Raw genomic sequence first — 21974 nt, 5'->3', positions numbered from 1 at the left:
AAATAACAATGATAATATCAGAACCAGAAATAATTATGATCAACTTCTAAATCTAGTGTAGACAAATTTTGCAGGATTTAATTGAAATGTGTCTGGAAGACAGGATTTTGAAGGGGGGAGGCTTCACCTGCGCATGCGTCAGATGGCCATAGTGTGTTAACTGTTGCGTTTTTAGCGTGTGTTGTTATCATCGATTAAGACTCAATTCCCCCGCGCACGGGGTGACAACCCTCTCGCTTTAAGTAGTATTAGAACGGTAGGTGACTCCGTGGGAAAATATATGAAATGAAAACAAATCAATTAACACGGCAAATGAATGTTTTGAGTATATCTTATGATTCTGCGTGTTATATAATGAAACTCTGAATAGAAGAATTACAAATTCAGGTGAAGACAAAATAGCTTATGCTATACATATTATTATGTATGAAACATATTCAGCAACACACATTTTAATCTTAAGCTGTTTTCCATCTTTTTTATTCATTTTAATTTTCATTATTTTCATCCTCTGTGTTAATATTCTATTCTAATCTATTCTATTCTCCCTGGCGTGTTACTACTCCTAAAACAAGAATTTAGGATTTTGGCCTTATTAAGTAACTTCATTTTTGCTATTGTCATATCCTGACATATAAGCGTGAGTAGACCCTCGCCGGCTGAACGGTACCAGAGCTCACTGTTGGGTTTGGAGCACCGCGGAGGGCGCAACTGGCGCGACCTCGTGCCACCGCTGTCGTGCGAATAGTCTCTGCAAAAAACGAAGGCAAAGATCAAATGCAATACGCGAGGGCACTGTTCGTGTAGAAGAATGATTATAAGATGGCTGCCCCCATTGTGGGAGCAATTAATGTTGTTTTCTGGTGTTTGTTTGTCCTTTTAACAGTGCTATGTGAGGAATACTCGGCGTAAGTGCTATTGTTTAATGACTGATATATCAAATGACCGACGAGATGAATTGGTATTATACAGCGTTGTAAAATGCTGAGTTGTGCTATCAACATAGTGAAATTTTATTACATGATCCGTGGTATCTGTTTATACTTACCGGTAGTTTTCTCATGGAAGTCCATGGTTTTGTGAATAGTCCAATTCTATTCCAATATTACCGAACATTGTGATTACTGATCGAACATTTTTATTTGTTGATCTAAAAACCAAGCCCGTAAAAAAAAATTAAAATATAATCTGACAAGTCGACTGTGTGTCAGAACAGCGTGAGGGTTTCAATCTGATACCGGACGATGAATATTTCTTGTTCAGTCAAGGGTCTGTATGAACAAATTTAATGAATACATGATAATCAATTTTTTTTTTATTTTGAGAGAGAGAGAGAGAGAGAACACAATATGGATTGTGTTAATGTACATAGAGCGACTGTTGTTTTACAGCTCCAGTGTTCTAGTTTAATGTTCAGAATATTATTACGGCAAAGCTTCACTTTAAAATGATCGTGGAACCACAGAATAATGACCAAGATTCTTCTCAAACTAATTATAAGATTTATTTTATAAATGAAGGCAAAACAATTTTCATTCATTCATTTATGGACTTTTTGCTTTGTATTCGCTTAGAGGTATTCTTCTATAAATAGAACCAATATGGTATTCATATCATATGCATATTAACATAGGCTATATTGCAATTCTAAATCATTATGAATTGTGGGATAGTTTTGACTGAATTGAATGTGTTTGAACACAACTCCGCCAATGCTCATGCAGCCTGACAATTCAACAACGCACTAAAATTCGGAATTGCGATAAGGTCTTCGCTGCATTAATATGCTTAGCAATAGTCGCTTACATTTTGAGTGAGAAAATTATTACCATATTTAAGCCGACAATGAATTCTAATAAACTTCATACAGTTTAATTGGCCACTCAGTAAAAGTGAAATGAATCACTACATGCAAAAATACAGATCTACAGTTATCAGTTGTGAGCATTCTATTATTCCTGAATTTACAATTCGGTATAAATGTGTTCTCTTGAGAAAGTGCACAAATTAGTGATGTGCAAATGAAATGAAAAACGCATGTATTTTATTTCAATTTACAATTTTATGTTCATCAGACTTTTAATTGTTTTGTTTAATATCCGGATGTTGTGGTCTTGTACCATAGCGTCACCCGCCATATGTAAATGGTTCGCACTGGATGTGCATCCCAGTAAAGATAGCATATTACAATGACGTTGTTGCTACTTTGCATGTACATATATCTTATATATGTGTGAGTAACAATGGTTTTAAGGTTTTAAGGGGATGGGTACACCCTAAACTTCCTCTTAAATTCCCCACCGAAATAAATAACTTGAATTTTATGAGAGGCATTTTTATTAATTGTCTTGTTTCTTTGATTCCTTTCCAGACTATTCGAGAATGATTACCTCACCCCCTATCCTTCAGGACAGCATGGACCGAAACATTCCCATCGGGTTACACGATACTGCCAAGGAGTCTGGTACGGGGACGTAACACATGAAAGTTACCCATCTCATAGTAATCCTCAACTAGAACTACCTCTTGTTGAATATAAAAGATATATAAAAACTTTGCAAATCACGGATAATTTATCTAAAGATATCGTTGGACATGTTAGTATTATAAATAACCCTATTAGGACAATCTCAGTGCTAGAACCGAAACATTCAAATGGATGCACAGAAGAGATGCGAGAGACCGTTCGAGAGACGGCTAAGCAGAAAAACTGTCTCGTGGCGATAAATGCTGGATTTTTCAATACCCATACAGGGTCGTGTCTGGGTAATGTCGTTAGCGATGGTAGACTCGTACTCGACTCTCAAGGAATACAGAATGCACATTTTGGAATCCGAGAAGATGGCAGTTTGTTTTTCGGGTAAGTTTTGTTGCATAGATTCCATCTATAGACAAATATACATGGCACAAAGATTTTACGTCATGTTTTTTTAAAACACTGTAAGTGATTATGTTTGTAAATGACACATTTTCATGAATTTTGTGCGAGTTTTTTCACAATCATCATTCAATCTCTAAAATAAAACATTTTTTTCTCCCAACCAGTCTTGTTCTGCAGTGGTTCATAGGGATTACTATATGCTTCAATACTTTAAAACTTTAATGAAATGTTTTTAGTTATTATCTGGTCACGCCATTGTGCAATGTTAATTGGAGTGGTTAACAGATGATTGATAATGTCCAGAAGAAAACAGTTTCACATCAATAAAATCAAAGCAAATACAAATTTTATTTTTTAATTTTGTTTTGTTGCTATGTTGCTATTTCTGTAAATATTTTATTTTAGCTGAAATTAATTTTTTCTGAAAATATAGGAAAAATTCTTTATTACCTGGATTCTATTCTCATAGATTTCCTTCAGTGAAAATAGCAATAATAAATTTGATGCAAAAATAAACTCCTTTAATTTAGTTTATCTTTTTTTTTGTGAATAGCAATGCAATAACTAAAATATATTTATTGCAAAATACCATATTTATACTATAAACATGTGTGTTTATTGTTTTTGTTAATTGAGTAAGCTGTGACTAGAGTCATATATAGAAGATTTGTACCATCTGTTATTTTGATTCAGTAAATACAACAGATGCTACTACCGGTAGTCATGTGATATGTCATGTGACACACTAGCAGTTTGTAGTCCTCAGATTTGGTGAGCTTGTGAATGAATACGTTGAAACAATAAAAAAGACGTGATAAGAGATTGAGAGCATTTCTTCTAATAATCTATTTGGATGTGCTTGCTGAGTGATGGTTGCAGTAAAATTCACCCATAAACACATGGGATACATTCAGCACTGTCTTAGTGGTCAAAGGTCAGAGATATTACTGTAATCACTCTATTAGTTGGACCAGCTAGATTTTGTTGAGATTATTTATTATTTTCTCATAACCATTCAACCACCAACTTTGATGTTCATTTTTGTTGGCAAAAAATATAAACCAGATACATGTAGACTATTTAGTCTTTCAGTGTTTGTTTCCATGTTTCACAAAATTATGTGCTAAAAAATCATATTACATCTGAGTAAATTCTACTACTTTTTTTGCAGTTATTTATCTGAGAGTGATTTAGTAGATAAAACAAATCCATTTGTTCAGTTAGTTGGTGGTGTGGTATGGCTTGTTAGAAATGGACAAAGCTACGTGAATACAAGTAGATATATAGAATGTGGTGATACAGAGGAAACAGGTGAGTTTAATAATTAGACTATTCTTATTGGCTGTCATGTGACTTGTTGTTGGTTAGTTTTAGAAGTTGATCTATCAATATTGAGTGGTTGTTACTGACTATTCTGCTGAAGTCAGTTTATGCAGGAAGGCCACCACAAAACTGTGATTCGCAATTTTGAATTAAATTGTAATTGCGTTTTTTCAGAATCTTGTATATACATCTATTTGACTCAGTTTTTGCCGTTTAATTTAAAACATGTCATAACTTTCATAATTGTCTATAAATATAAAAATATATGTATGTTTATTTGCTGGTGTCATGTTAATAGAAGAGGTGGAATATTCATTTGGTTTATTTTTTGCTCCAAAATACAATGTATTCTAGACTATGAGTTGTTTTAATTTATTTTTTAAACAGCGCAAAAAGAAATATCATTTTGTTTCTCACATATTTATTTTCAGATTTTTGCCATAAAACAGCTTTTAATTACTTTTCAGCCTAAATAACTGAAATTATTATACATCTGACATTGGAAACAATATAATTCAACCATTTGTGAAACCCTATATAATTATGTTCAAAACCATTCAAGAATCTAGATGTATTGGTTTGGCTCGATATTTAACAATGGCTTACAGGATGTGCTTGTGAAATGAATCTCGGCCAGTTTTGCCATTTGATGTTCAGCCTAAGGTAGTATTTGAACCACTATGCTACCAGTGACCGGTTTATACTGAATCATTAACATATTACTTTCTTACCATAGAATCATTTCTGTAATTGACGTCAGCAATCGTGCTAGAATAGAACAAATGCAGTATACATGTATATGATTGTGACGTTTTTGGGACTACATTATTGCATGCGTCAGAATACATACTTTTGTAATGGTGTTATGTCACCTGATCACCCGAGTGTATTGATATGTAAAAAGTAGTGTCGTTGGTGTAACTGAAAATGTGTTCTTGAGTCAACACATCACAATGGTAAAATTGTGAAACATTTATTTAAACAATAATGAACCCCCCCCCCCCCACACAGTGCCATATTGGATGAGTAGAAGAGTCTCTGGCAAGATAATGCGTGAAGTGAAACTGAACATTTTATTGTGTCCAGACCCTTCTTCAAATTCAATATGATGCTGTGAAAGATCCATTATTGTTGTTGTAATTCACCACCATCAGAATTGAACAAATTTAGTTAGATTTGGGGACTTTTTCTTGAAATTGAATTTACTTGCGAATATAGGTTTACATTATTGTGTGATAATATAAAACCATGACATCATAAAAACCTCAAATTCTGATAATGGTGATTTATAATCTTCAGTAGCTTTGTAAGGGTCTGTGTGTTTTGTTCTTCAGGCACAGTAGATGAATTCATTCGTGTTGTTGCGGCGAGAATGGCTGTCGGGCATGACAAAGATGGCAGAGTGGTACTGATTCAGGTAGATGGTGAAACATGGAAAAAAGGGTGAGTTCTTCATGAAAGTTAGTCTCTATTGATAGAATTTTTAAAAATACTTTTTGTGAAATAAAAAGTAGTTTTTATTCTTTGGTTTGAATAGTTTTCTAGATGTTGCCCAGATCAAATGTTTTTTAAATATGGCAAAAATGCAGAAACAACTGATTTGACATATTAAAAAATTTGGGAAATTTTCCAAGCTAGAAGTGTATAAAAAATGGCATTTGATATACTGTTAATGATAATCATGACTTATTTTAGACTAAATAGAAAATTTCAACTACATAGGGATGTTATTGACTGATGGGATATCCAATGTGCAAAAAATTATAATATGTATTTATAACTAATTTGAGTGATGGTCATCGAATAGAGACTGTCAGAGAGAAAAATACTAAATATTAAAAATAAGATCATGTTCTGTTCTACCATTTAATACCTGTAGTATAATAACATAGTGTCATAAATGTAACTACCTCTCAGTATAAAGTTTAATTTATTTTAATTTCAACAACTTGAAGGAGTACACAGGACATGAATGAAAAAAATTACAAGTTACATATTGTGTTCACACATGCACAAACCCACAAAAAATGATTAGAAAAAAAAAAAAAAATTTATTCATTTTAAAAATTTCATGAAATGAAATGTATAATATTGTTTTTTCTCTTGGACTAATGGCTTAAAAATATTCCTCTTCAGAGCCAACTTAGACGAGTTTGCTGCTTTCCTGATAGATTTGGGAATCATAAATGCAATCAACCTTGATGGCGGTGGATCAGCTACTTACGTGGTGAATGGAACCACTATCAACTACCCTACAGATAAATGGTAAGGAGTATGGATGTAAAATTATGAATTTCAATAGTTTTCATGTTTTTAAAAATAAAATGTGGGGTCTCAATTGTAATTATGGTGAGTTTTGTATCACAAGCCATTATTCAACACTGAGGGCGCTATCACCAGATATGATGTCTGAATCAGTGTTTGAAATTACTACCCACCCGCATGTACAGAGGCACGAAATCTACGGAGAACCACTGTTAGATGTATTTTTTCATTCATGTCCTGTGTGTTCCTTAAAGTAGTTGAAATTAAAATATATGATTGAAAAATAGCTGATTCATTCCTACAATGTTACATTCTTGTTTACCAGTGCTGGAAGTGATATGTATCGATGTGACCGGCCGGTTTCCACTGTCCTGTGTGTTCATGAACCTGAATGCAACCCACAGAATTGTAGTAACCATGGTGACTGTGTATTGGGAACATGCAACTGCCATGAGTATTGGAGTGGTACAAGTTGTGATACCCTGCAGTGTGGAACATCAAATTGTGGTCTCTATGGCAACTGCACAGAAGGTGATATCTCATTTCATTGTTTTGATAATGTTTTATTATTATTTACGAAAACTCAGTTTTGTACACATAAGTTATTGTTTATTTGGAATAGATTCATTTAATGATAACTCACCTATTGCTAACATACCTAACACTAACATATATAATGCTAACACACCTAATGTTACCACACCTAATGTTACCACACATAATGTTAACGCATCTAATGTTAACACATCTATTGTTAACACATCTATTAACACATCTAATGTTAACACAGCTAATGTTAACAACCTAATGTTAACACACCTAATGTTAACACACCTAATGTTAACACATAATGTTAACACACTTAATGTTAACATACCTAATGCTAACACACCTAATGCTAACACACCTAATGCTAACACACCTAATGCTAACACACCTAATGCTAACACACCTAATGCTAACACACCTAATGCTAACACACCTAATGCTGACACACCTAACGTTGACACACCTAATGCTAACACACCTAATGCTAACACACCTAATGCTAACACATCTAATGCTAACACACCTAACGTTGACACATCTAATGCTAACACATCTAATGCTAACACATCTAATGCTAACACATCTAATGCTAACACACCTAATGCTGACACATCTAATGCTAACACACCTAATGCTAACACACCTAATGCTAACACACCTAATGTTAACACATCTAATGCTAACACACCTAATGCTTACACACCTAACGTTGACACATATAATCCTAACACACCAAATGTTAACACAACTAATGCTAACACTCCTAATGTTAACACACCTAATGCTAACACTCCTAATGTTAACACACCTAATGCTAACACACATAATGCTAACACACATAATGCTAACACACCTAATGCTAACACACCTAACGTTGACACATCTAATGCTAACACACATAACGTTAATACATCTAATGCTAACACACCTAATGCTAACACACCTAATGTTAACACATCTAATGCTAACACACCTAATGCTAACACACCTAATGTTAACACATCTAATGCTAACACATCTAATGCTAACACACCTAACGTTTAAACATCTAATGCTAACACACCTAATGTTAACACATCTAATGCTAACACTCCTAATGTTAACACACCTAATGCTAACACTCCTAATGTTAACACACCTAATGCTAACACACCTAATGCTAACACACCTAATGCTAACACACATAATGCTAACACACCTAATGCTAACACACCTAACGTTGACACACCTAATGCTAACACACATAACGTTATTACATCTAATGCTAACACACCTAATGCTAACACACCTAATGTTAACACATCTAATGCTAACACTCCTAATGTTAACACTCCTAATGTTAACTCCTAATGTTAACACTCCTAATGTTAACTCCTAATGTTAACACTCCTAATGTTAACACACCTCATGCTAACACACCTAATGCTAACACACCTAATGCTAACACACCTAATGCTAACACACCTAATGCTAACACACCTAACGTTGACACACCTAATGCTAACACACAACGTTATTACATCTAATGCTAACACACCTAATGCTAACACACCTAATGTTAACACATCTAATGCTAACACTCCTAATGTTAACACTCCTAATGTTAACACTCCTAATGTTAACTCCTAATGTTAACACTCCTAATGTTAACTCCTAATGTTAACACTCCTAATGTTAACACACCTCATGCTAACACACCTCATGCTAACACACCTCATGCTAACACACCTAATGCTAACACACCTAATGCTAACACACCTAACGTTTACACATCTAATGCTAACACACCTAATGTTAACACATCTAATGCTAACACACCTAATGCTAACACACCTAACGTTGACACACCTAATGCTAACACACCTAATGTTAACACATCTAATGCAAACATACCTAACGTTGACACATCTAATGTTAACACACCTAACATTGACACACCTAATGCTAACACACCTAACGTTGACACACCTAATGCTAACACACCTAATGTTAACACATCTAATGCAAACATACCTAACGTTGACACATCTAATGTTAACACATCTAATGTTAACACACCTAATGTTGACACATCTAATGCTAACACACCTAATGCTAACACACCTAATGCTAACACACCTAATGTTAACACATCTAATGCTAACACACCTAATGCTTACACACCTAACGTTGACACATATAATCCTAACACACCAAATGTTAACACAACTAATGCTAACACTCCTAATGTTAACACACCTAATGCTAACACTCCTAACGTTGACACATCTAATGCTAACACACATAACGTTAATACATCTAATGCTAACACACCTAATGCTAACACACCTAATGTTAACACATTTAATGCTAACACACCTAATGCTAACACACCTAATGTTAACACATCTAATGCTAACACATCTAATGCTAACACACCTAACGTTTAAACATCTAATGCTAACACACCTAATGTTAACACATCTAATGCTAACACTCCTAATGTTAACACACCTAATGCTAACACTCCTAATGTTAACACACCTAATGCTAACACACCTAATGCTAACACACCTAATGCTAACACACCTAATGCTAACACACCTAATGCTAACACACCTAACGTTGACACACCTAATGCTAACACACATAACGTTATTACATCTAATGCTAACACACCTAATGCTAACACACCTAATGTTAACACACCTAATGTTAACACATCTAATGCTAACACTCCTAATGTTAACACTCCTAATGTTAACTCCTAATGTTAACACTCCTAATGTTAACACACCTCATGCTAACACACCTCATGCTAACACACCTAATGCTAACACACCTAATGCTAACACACCTAATGCTAACACACCTAACGTTGACACACCTAATGCTAACACACATAACGTTATTACATCTAATGCTAACACACCTAATGCTAACACACCTAATGTTAACACATCTAATGCTAACACTCCTAATGTTAACACTCCTAATGTTAACTCCTAATGTTAACACTCCTAATGTTAACTCCTAATGTTAACACTCCTAATGTTAACACACCTCATGCTAACACACCTAATGCTAACACACCTAATGCTAACACACCTAATGCTAACACACCTAACGTTTACACACCTAATGTTAACACACCTAATGTTAACACATCTAATGCTAACACATCTAATGCTAACACACCTAATGCTAACACACCTAACGTTGACACACCTAATGCTAACACACCTAATGTTAACACATCTAATGCAAACATACCTAACGTTGACACATCTAATGTTAACACACCTAACATTGACACATCTAATGCTAACACACCTAACGTTGACACATCTAATGCTAACACACCTAATGTTGACACATCTAATGTTAACACACCTAATGTTGACACATCTAATGTTAACACACCTAACATTGACACATATAATGCTAACACACCTAACGTTAATACACCTATTGCTACCACATCTAATGCTAACACACCTAACGTTAATACATCTAATGCTAACACACCTAACGTTAATACATCTAATGCTAACATACCTAACGTTAATACACCTAATGCTAACACACCTAACGTTAATACACCTAATGCTAACACACCTAATGTTAATACACCTAATGCTAACACACCTAACGTTAATACATCTAATGCTAACACACCTAACGTTAACACATCTAATGCTAACATACCTAACGTTGACACATCTAATGCTAACACACCTAACATTGACACATCTAATGCTAACACACCTAACGTTGACACATCTAATGCTAACACCTATAGTTGACACATCTAATGCTAACACACCTAACATTGACACCTCTAATGCTAACATACCTAATGTTAACACACATAATGCTAACAGACCTAACGTTGACACATCTAATGCTAACACACCTAACATTGACACATCTAATGCTAACATACCTAACACTAACACATCTAATGCTAACACACCTAACGGTAACACATCTAATGCTAACACACCTAACGTTGACACATCTAATGCTAACACACCTAATGCTAACACATCTAATGCTAACACACCTAATATTAACACATCTAATGCTAACACACCTAACGTTAACACATCTAATGCTAACACATCTAATGCTAACATACCTAATGTTAACACATCTAATGCTAACATACCTAACACTAACACATCTAACATTGACACATCTAATGCTAACACACCTAACGTTGACACATCTAATGCTAACACCTATAGTTGACACATCTAATGCTAACACACCTAACGTTGACACATCTAATGTTAACAGACCTAACATTGACATCTCTAATGCTAACATACCTAATGTTAACACACATAATGCTAACAGACCTAACGTTGACACATCTAATGCTAACACACCTAACATTGACACACCTAATGCTAACATACCTAACACTAACACATCTTATGCTAACACACCTAATGTTAACACATCTAATGCTAACACCTCCAATGCTAACACACCTAATGTTAACACATCTAATGCTAACACCTATAGTTGACACATCTAATGCTAACACACCTAATGCTAACACATCTAATGCTAACACGCCTAATGCTAACACATATAATGCTAACACACCTAATGTTAACACATCTAATGCTAACATACCTAATGTTAACACATCTAATGCTAACATACCTAACACTAACACATCTAATGCTAACACATATAATGCTAACACACCTAACATTGACACATCTAATGCTAACACACCTAATGTTAACGCATCTAATGCTAACACACCTAATGTTAACATGTCTAATGCTAACACACCTAACGTTAACACATCTAATGCTAGCATACCTAACATTGACACCTCTAATGCTAACATACCTATCATTGACACATCTAATGCTAACATACCTATCATTGACACATCTAATGCTAACAGACCTAATGTTAACACATCTAATGCTAACACCTATAGTTGACACATCTAATGCTGACACGCCTAATGCTAACACGCCTAATGCTAACATACCCAACGTTAACACATCTAATGCTAACACACCTAATGTTAACACATCTAATGCTAACAGACCTAATGTTAACACTTCTAATGTTAACACACCTAACGTTGACACATCTAATGCTAACACGCCTAACTTTGACACATCTAATGCTAACACGCCTAACGTTGACACATCTAATGCTAACACGCCTAATGCTAACATACCCAACGTTAACATACCCAACGTTAACACATCTAATGCTAACACACCTAATGCTAACACTTCTAATGTTAACACACCTAACATTGACACATCTAATGCTAACACATCTAACATTAACACACCAATGATTTTGTTTTTTTATGAAATGACTTTTTAGATGGATGTATATGTGATCCAGGTTGGACTGGCTCTAGCTGTGAGGAACGGTGTCCTATAGGAACATATGGCGACAAGTGCATTGGGGAATGTAGATGCAAGCATGGTATCTGTGATACTACAACTGGACAGTGTTTTTGTGATTCTGGGTATTCAGGAGACAGCTGTGAACAATGTAAGTATGACTGTAGTAAGTAAAACTGTAACTGTTATTTCCAAATTGACCATTCACTGGGAACAGCATCCAAATTATAAATTCAGAGTAATTTGAAAAAATTGAATATGCTGGTCTATACTACTGTAAAATACTTTATTTTTGCTTGGAATTAATTTTCGCTATTTTTACTGAAGGAATAATTCAGTGAAAATAAAATCCAGCTAAAATACCTTTTTTCCTATATTTTACATTCAACTCGTCAAAAATCAGTGAAAATAAATTCCATACAAAACACCCAAAAAGTCTTTCCAGCTGAAATAAATAAATTATTTCACAGTATCCATTTAACTATCAGTGATGCATGAAAACATAATTTGCAGGGAAAACAAAATTTTCAACTCGATGATGAAATTTTCGCATGGTTACCTGTCCAATTTATATATCTAAATGACCATTTTTTGGTTTTCTGTGTTTTCCACTTTCTCATCTGTTTTTTTTGTTTGTAGTATGCCCATATGGTTTCTATGGCAACAGTTGTAAATATCCATGTACATGTTATGATAGTTCCTGTACTTGTCACCCTGTCACTGGTAATTGTAATATTTCATATTTGGAAAATTACAACTATGATCTCTTTCAAGGTGAGTATCAAAACAACAAACAAACAAACCTGGTTTCTGATTTGTATCAGGAAAAAGTATGCCCTCTATGGCAGAGATAACAACAGTGTCCAATAGGTCACAGCTTGAGGTCACTAATGTAAGTTCTATTCAACTTCGAAATCAGTAAATACAAAAAAACCATCAGAGGTTTCTGACATATTCATTACCGGTACCTTAAAAACAGCCTAGATGCATCAATTTTGAAAAAATATTTTAGCTGAAATATATTTACTAAACTGTGTCAATTATCCCCAGTTTGTGGGGGTTATGGATTGGGCGTGGCTCTGCCATCTGTGGGTGGATTGTTGTGCATGATATAATAATCTATGACAAAACCAAATTATTATAAGAATATACATGTATTATATACCAATTTCCTGACATGTAATAAAATGGACGTGATATACTATTGGCTATTGATCCATACACCGTGTTGTGTTGAGGGACGGTGATCCATATCCGAAGCACATCTCCAATGCACATAAAACAAAACTTGCATTTTTTTATTGTTGTTGCATTTATTTCTCAACTATTGAAATATGACCGTAGACACACCTCTGTCGTTTTATACATAAGTGCATGTGCTACTAATAGAGCAAATACTGTATGCTTGCCGAAGCATGTTAAACAAAATTTGATCACTAATTAAACTGATATTAGCAGATGTTACTATGTCTATTATTATATTATTGTTTTTCACACAAAAGATTGAAACCTTCGGCCCTGACCATACAGAATATTTATTAGTATGACCAATATCATGAATCAGCTGTGACAAAGTGCATGGAATAAGTAAAGGTCATACTTGGGTCAAAGGTCAAAACAAAGGTCATCATTTGTAGGTCTGAATATAGTGCACCCTAATATTTGCAGGTTTTTACATTTAATTCAGTTTATCATCTTTTAATAATAGCTAAAATTAGAAATTAGTTCTATTGCACTAAAAATAAAAACAATTAAATTGGTCTTTTAGTCAGGGTGGTCGTCGGGTTTTGTTTGTGTCTTGCCTTAAAGCCTGGTGGTTGTCGTGCAGCGCATGTTCGAATTTCATGTAAATAAACAATGTATTTTACACGCGTTGTATACGTTGCTATGAGTCTCATATCGAACAGGACGTGGCACGACGACTGCCGCCCTTTAATTTTATAATTTTTTAATAATCTAGGAATGAAATTATTTTTGTTTCATTCCCAGCATCTCACTGTATTGCAAATGACATCATAGAAGAGCAGCATTTGGTGGAGTTTGTGCCACTACAAAAAAACTATTACTTCATTGGATTATGTATCAGTGTCACCATAGCGATTATCAGTATAGTGTGTAACTTTTTGATCCTGTGCTACAGATGTCAGTGCGCCTGCAGCACACGACCCACTCCGCTTTATCACCGCATACGTGCCGACATAATGGACAATTCTGAGGATGATTCCGAGGAGATAATGATGAACGATCTAAGTCTGAAAATGTCTAAGACTGGAAGAGCGTGACCTGACCTGCCAAGGGTTATTTACAACTCTAGATTGCCAAAGAATAAAAATAAACTTTTATATTTAATGTTGAAGAATGAATTAGAGGTTTATATTAAACTTTTAAACTATTCTTGACAAAAGGTTTATCTGCACTTTTGCCACAAGTCTTGTCTTCTCAATGAATGGTCGCGAGAAACTAAAACTATTAAGTTATTAATACAGATTTTAACCTTTTTTTCTTTAAATTTTAAAATGGCTTCCAAGAGACCACTTTTCATTACATAATTCATAAAAGAAGTAGTTGTAGTGTATAAAATGTATCCCTTTAGTTCTCAAAAAGTTAAAGATCTTCAATACAGTTCAAGTTTCAAGGTCATGACCCATTATTTTTCGTAGAAAATCTTGTTCGCTACAAACCCAAGCATTATCGGTACTCTGAGTTTCAAAAACAGTATTTTTTGTTACTTGAAAAGTGTTTTACTTTTTATGAGGTCTATGTAATCAAAACATACAATTTTTCCTAAAACAAGGTAATGACCCCCCCCCCATTTTTCTAATAGATTGTAAAGGTATAATCTACCATTTGTACCAAAAATATGTAAATTCTCAAAAGTTATGTTAAACTGTATTGATCATCCTTAAAGCAAAAGTTGAAAATAGTAGTAATGTTTATTAATAATGAGAAAAATAGTCATTTGAAATAGTAAACTGAAGTCTAGTTGTGACAGAATAAACAAATTTGATATGGGTCCAACCAAGGTACCTGTAAAGTTAAAATTGAGTACACTAACATAATATATGCAAATAATTCACAACGTTTGTGATCGTGCTTTCTGCACCTAGTATTAAACGAGATAGTTTTTGAGTATTAAAAATGATTTTGTTTAGTTTATCACCTTTATTAAACTGTGATAACATTTATTTATGCAAACTAGCCCTGAAGCCACAATATTTGATGGTAGATGCCAAAAGTAGTCATAGATTTTAATTGAGATAACAATTAATTACTTTACTAATTAGTTTACCTAATTAAGATTATTTCTATATTGGTCCTATGGTACATATTGGTATATTGATTTTGGAATCCAGACATTACACAGGGTAATACATTCCAGTACCGTACTTGGTTTAAAAAAATAATGCTGTTTTCAAAGTTAAATCTTAGGCTGAAAAACAAGAAATACACAATATTAGAAATCATTAATATTAGAATTAAGATTGATGTACATTGGCAACAATCTTCCAATTTATTTTAATTACCTGAACTGCCATCAATAGGTGATTTTCTGTTCACTGCGATATCTCTCGTATTGCGTGGAAAGTGCGGATCGAATGATTGATTTGGCTTTGAACTTGAATTTTCTTTATTTATGTCAATGTTGAAATGTCAATTTTTCTAAAGGGAATATTGCATTGAGATACCCTTACTTCATCAAAATGTGGATAAGACATTATTATACATCTGTTACCTTAACGCCATAAGTTACAGCGTGCTGTAATTTTACGGTATTTTACACACATCCTACCACATAAGGAAATGCGAATTCCAAATATGGGATGATTACGCGCGTAAGCGTCTTCTAATAAAAACAAACAAACAAACAAACATGGCTGCCACACAAAAAAGTTTGCTGATTCTGTTCCAAACTTTTTGGATTTCGGCATTCCCATGATGTATCCTTGTAAGGAAAAGATGTATAACAATAAGATTATTACGAGGATACCTCAAAGTATGCACTCAGACAATACTCCCGCTGTACTGTTTTCGTACATACTTTGAGGTATCCTCATAATAACCTCATATTATTACCGAAAGTGTGGAAATACCCCCAAAATACTTCCGCATTTGCTGAATCTCACACAATGTAACAGAACATTCATGCATAGCACAGGATCTCGCAGTGAGCGTAAAATAGTCTATTAATATTATCAAAGTTTTAAGATTAAGTTACTATTATGAGATGTAATGAATTTTATGTCAATTTGTTTTAAATTTCTAATTTATTTTAATCTACATGGGCTTCTGCTTTTGTTTATTGTGCAATAATTTAATTAATTTAGTTTTTGCTTAAAATTTAAATCCTCGTCTTCATTTCAAGTACCATATTTGCTCTATTCGTAGGGCTTGTGCTTTTATTTAATATAAGTAAATGACAGGTGTGTCTATGGTCATACTACCGTAAGTCACATTTATTTGCGCTTCTGATAAAGCAAATATGGTATTTTCATTTGCAAGAACTTAGCTGTAGACATTGCCTGATGTAGGCATTACACCATTATGAATACATGTATTCTTTAGAAGCCTGAATGAGTAAATGATTTTTTTTAAAATAAATAAATATTTATAAATTAAATTGATTATATTATTAGTTGTGTATAATTGTGGAATTTCTGCATTATTGATGCAATTACCCTGTATGTAGATATCCCAGTTCTTGCATTCATTATTGATGCAATTACCCTGTATGTAGATATCCCAGTTCTTGCATTCATTTCCTTTACCTTCAACAATTACCTACCTTTGAATTCAAGGTTTGAGTTGAAAATTGTGGTATTGTGTCAAATAATGTTGAAAATACGATGTTTTTGACTCGCGTCCGTGCGTGCGTGCGTGCGTGTGTGCGTGTGTGTGCGTGTGCGCGCACGCATGTGTGTGTGTCCGACTGTTCCACTGCTATCTCAAGAACCATACATCGGTTTTTGATGAAACTTGGATAGATGCTCTGGGCCAATGCGCAGATTTGATTAGGTTTTGGTAAAAATCCATGCTCGTTAATTACCTAATTTGCATGATAATTAGCTAATTTTTAGCTGTTCTATGACTGTTCCACTGATATCTAAAGAACCATTTATTGGATTTTGATGAAACTTTGTACATAGATGCTCTGACCTAATGCTAGGTTTTGATTAGTTTTCGGTAATAATCCATGGATACTAATTATCAAATTTGCATAATGATTAGTCAATTTTTGGTTTTCCACTGATATTTCAAGTACTGATCATCACATTTCAATGAAACTTTGTACATAGATGTCATAGGACACTGCACAGACCTGATGGTTTTTATGGTAATATCAGTACATATTAATTACCTAATTTGCATACTTAATTAATTTTCAGCATTTGATATAAGTAGTGAGCATTACATTTCAATGAATCTTGGTACTTACATACTCAAGGACTATGCAGAGATTGATTGTTTCCAATAAATATTTGTGCATATTAATCACCTAATTTGCATAATTAGTTAATTTTCAGCTTTTCCAAGGGTATCTCAAGTACTAATCATCGCATTTCAATGAAACTTGGTACATAGATCCTTTAGGACTATGCAGAGACCTGATTAGTTTTAGGGTAAATAATTGTGCATATTAATTACCTAATTTGCATAATTAATTTTCAGCTTTTCTACTGATATCTAAAGTACTAATCATCACATTTCAATGAATCTAGAATTATGCAGAGACCCAATTAGTTTTCGGTAAATATTTGTGCATATTAATCACCTAATTTGCATAATTAACCAATTTCCAACTTTCACACTGATATCTCAGGTACTAATCATCACATATCAATGAATGTTTGTACATGGATGCTGTAGAACAATAGACAGACCTGGATAATTGTGGGTTAAAATCTGTACATATTAATTACCTAATTTGCATAATTAACCAATTTTAAGCTTTTACACTGATATCTAATGTACTAATTATTCCATTTAATGTGTCTCCAATACTCTCAGCACATGGGAGTTCTTTCTAAGCTTTCTTTGATTTAATATGAAATATCTATATTTTAATTATAAAGGTTAATTCAGGTTATTAATTATGATCTCATCGTATTACTCTATTAGTAATGCTGCGCTCACATATATGACAGAGATGTAGTCTATGGTCAAAATAAGTTGTATTTCACTGATCCAGCCATATTTAATTTTATGTGTGTTTCTATTAGAGATATTGATATAGCGCTATATGCTGCATGTTTTGGGAATACTAAAACCACCAGAAATTAGCTCGAGTATGCATAGTTTCATTCGCAAACTAGCAAAACTAGTTAATATACCTCAGCAACATCTAATTTCCATAACATTTCTGTTAAAACTTATGAAGGCTGTGAACATGACCTTCCTTCACCAATCCAATTGTCATCTATTGTTATTCAAGACAATAACACTAGGACATTGTCCTCTGACACTACAAAAGATTGATATGTCCTTTTCAAATAATAAATGCATTTGATCTTTTCCGATGTCACATGAGGCTGGCAACGTCTGTTTCAATTGTAGTGATGTCATTGATTGGCCATACTATCAGTACATAATTGTACACATACACTACGTTTACCTGACAGCATTCTATCGGAGCCGAATTACTGCTGCCACTTAACAGCAGATTATCTCCAATGCATTTACACGGTCAGGTCGAATGAGAGCCAAGTCGAATGGAACAGCCCCTCAATTACTTAGTATGAAAACAGCATGCCAGAAAGCGATTATGGTGTCGTGCTTGTGTTGTTTCTTCACATGGCATGATGCCTGTCAGAGCAACAGAGAAGATCAATGCAGACAGTTTCGACATGATGCATTTACATGGTCGGATCCATGTTGGGGCCCAATCCTGTCAGAGCTCAACCCAGAGGGTTTATTGAAGTTGGCCATTTTGCTGGCTCGAGTCGTAGGGCTCCAATAAAATGCTGTCGTGCAAATGCAGCATATACGATATAATCACTATGCCCACAAACAAAATACTGTGAAGCCATTTATTTTCACTATTGTGATGCTTTGAGCAATTTCACAGAGTTTTAACTTGACAACAAAACAATGATTATTATTGTTATTTTACATGGATTTAATTTAGCGAATTTTACATTTTCCCGAAAATATGATATTATTATGACAGAGCACCTCTGTAATTTATGTATTACTAAGTGCATGTACTATTTATAGAGAAAATATTGTTTTTATTGATTTATTTTTAAACTGGCACATTAGATAATGCTAATAAAGAGTTGTTAGGGTCGTTTTATGTGAAATATTGGTGTGAATTGCATTGAATTGTGTGAATGTTAACTACTACATGTATTATTTCAATTTTTAGATATTTGAATGTTTAGAATTGTTTGGGATTCCCACTTGATTGTTTTTATTCAATTTTATTTGCGAATACTTTTAAAATTGTGTTTAAATGTGCATGGATTCACCCAAAATATTTCACTTTAATACACACACCAAGACCCCTAGAATATCAGTGGTGAATTTAGTAAAGACCAGGCCACCCTAACTCTGTCATTACTCATGCACATATGGTTAAAGTGCCTGCCAAGTAACTGCACATTCACTTCTAATTAGAACTTAAGAATGATCTCACAATGCTACTCCATGCGATGTACTGAACTAAAATTAAGGAAGCTAGCACTCTTTTTGGTCACAATATTTAGACAATTGCACAACATTTTTATGAAAGCTCTGATCAGTATAAAAATTTATTTAAATGTGCATAAATTATTATTTATTTTTATAGGAATTTTTAATATTTGGGTTATTTAGTAAACCCTTGTTATGTATTGATCTGCTTCTATATTGTCCTAGGATATTGTAATTGTGTGCAATGAATGATGTTCTCTTTAACACTTTGTTACTGTTACCCCCCCCCCCCCCCCGTAATACCAGTAATTGTATTTTTACAATTTTATGATGGTTATAAAGGCCCAGAAATAAACCCAAATGAAGCAATACATAATATTATACAGTTACTGTAGAATACTTTATTTCCGCTTAGAATTTATTTTGAATCGATTATTTTCACTGAAAGAATGCTTCAGTGTATTAATAAAATCCAGTGAATATACTTTTTTTTTATATATTTTACATTCAACTCATCAAAAATCTGTGAAAATAAATTCCATACAAAACACCCATAAAGTCTTTTCAACAAAAAATAATTCCAGCTGAAATAAAGTATTTTAGAGCTTGAGCTATCAGTATTTTATAGATGAATTCCTAAACATGGCATTTCTCCCATGGTAATTTCATTTACCTGGTATGTGAAACACAAGAGAATGATGACATCAATTGAACTCTTGTGCAAACATTCTTTGGTCTTCTACTAGGCAGGGAGTAAATACCATTATAGTTTGCATACAAGTCAGATGAACCATGGCGGAACCAACGTACGTACACATCAGTGTTTCATACTGAGCGATTGTGATATAAATATGTTTCTTCAATCATATTTTCATGGTACAATCATCTGCATTCATGTGCGGTAACAACATTGCATCACGACATCCCTAATTTAACCCCATGATGGAATACCAATGTCAAATTTTGTCACCATTTTATAAAACAAGAATATGGAATTTTTTTCATATTTTTCGATCAAGACCAGTAACCAATGAGAAATTGTAGACATTTGGTCAAAAATTCAAAACAAAATTGCAGAAAAATACTAGAAAATGTTGCAATAAAAATGTTGGCGGGAAATATAGTGTTCAAAGAATTAAATTATTAAAATCAAAATTGACTGAATTTATTACCACCAAATTAATTGTTACATTTGACATGAAAAATTAACATATATCAAATATATATCAAGATGAAATTTTAGGGGTTTTTATTTTTTTCAGTTACAATAATGTTTTTTTTCTTTTCGTATCAGCTGACTAGATTCTATCTCAGCCATCCCCAAGGTTTTATTTTTCCATCCATGGTAATGTGCTTCCCACCCCTGTAGGAACAATCCTTCTTATGAGCAATATATGTACATATCTAATGTAAGAACAAAAATGACCAAAGATAACATGAGTGTATGCAGCAGTTTGTAATGATGACTCATATCAGCTGTTTGACCTACATTTCACATGGATGGTGTAATAACCAATGGGTAGATTATTTGAGACATGTACCAGATGTGATTTTTGTCGACAGAGAGGCCGAGGCATTCTCTTAGTCAGCAATTACATGTACTAATATTACTTCCAAACTACCAGTCTTAAGTTAACAACTGTATGCCCATAGTATTAAGAGTGGTTTACAAATTAATTGGCAAAACATCGATACTACCCTCCCCAAGGAATCAAAAAGTGCTTCCGTAACTGTTTAATTGAGAGCTTTATGTGATTTAAATCACTTAGCGCCAGTAATGAAGGAACATGTACAAAAATATACAAACTATATACATGTACATGTATATTTAAATAAAACATTTGTGTATTTTTTTTTCAAGTTAAAGGTCCTCATTTTATTCGCATTTTCTCCGTGAGTTAAGGAGTTGCACTGAATGGTAAATTGTCAACTTGGCAATGACTTCCATTAATAGC

The 21974-nt window shown here is 33.7% G+C and overlaps 1 protein-coding gene across 1 annotated transcript; it reads left to right on the top strand.

The window, feature by feature from the left end:
- The first annotated feature begins 786 nt into the window (after positions 1-786).
- LOC100374624 (N-acetylglucosamine-1-phosphodiester alpha-N-acetylglucosaminidase-like) lies at positions 787-17012 on the top strand. Its single transcript, XM_085500784.1, has 9 exons — positions 787-908; positions 2372-2860; positions 4053-4192; positions 5539-5647; positions 6341-6469; positions 6795-7000; positions 12368-12541; positions 13030-13164; positions 14380-17012. Exons 1-9 carry the CDS (start codon positions 823-825, stop codon positions 14670-14672), a joined length of 1761 nt encoding a protein of 586 aa, XP_085356910.1. The 5' UTR covers positions 787-822; the 3' UTR covers positions 14673-17012.
- Positions 17013-21974: the final 4962 nt, after the last annotated feature.

Source organism: Saccoglossus kowalevskii, chromosome 6, assembly GCF_978046115.1.
Source record: "Saccoglossus kowalevskii chromosome 6, keSacKowa6.1, whole genome shotgun sequence".
Lineage (NCBI taxonomy): Eukaryota > Metazoa > Hemichordata > Enteropneusta > Harrimaniidae > Saccoglossus > Saccoglossus kowalevskii.
Note: the sequence above shows the minus strand (reverse complement) of the source record. Positions and strands in the feature narration are given on the sequence as shown.

Excerpts from the sequence above, each read along its gene's own strand:
- LOC100374624 (XM_085500784.1), top strand. The coding sequence starts at position 823 with ATGGCTGCCCCCATTGTGGGAGCAATTAATGTTGTTTTCTGGTGTTTG. Across the intron at positions 7,001-12,367 it reads CTATGGCAACTGCACAGAAG|ATGGATGTATATGTGATCCA; the intron begins GTGATATCTCAT and ends ATGACTTTTTAG. Across the intron at positions 12,542-13,029 it reads AGGAGACAGCTGTGAACAAT|TATGCCCATATGGTTTCTAT; the intron begins GTAAGTATGACT and ends TTTTGTTTGTAG.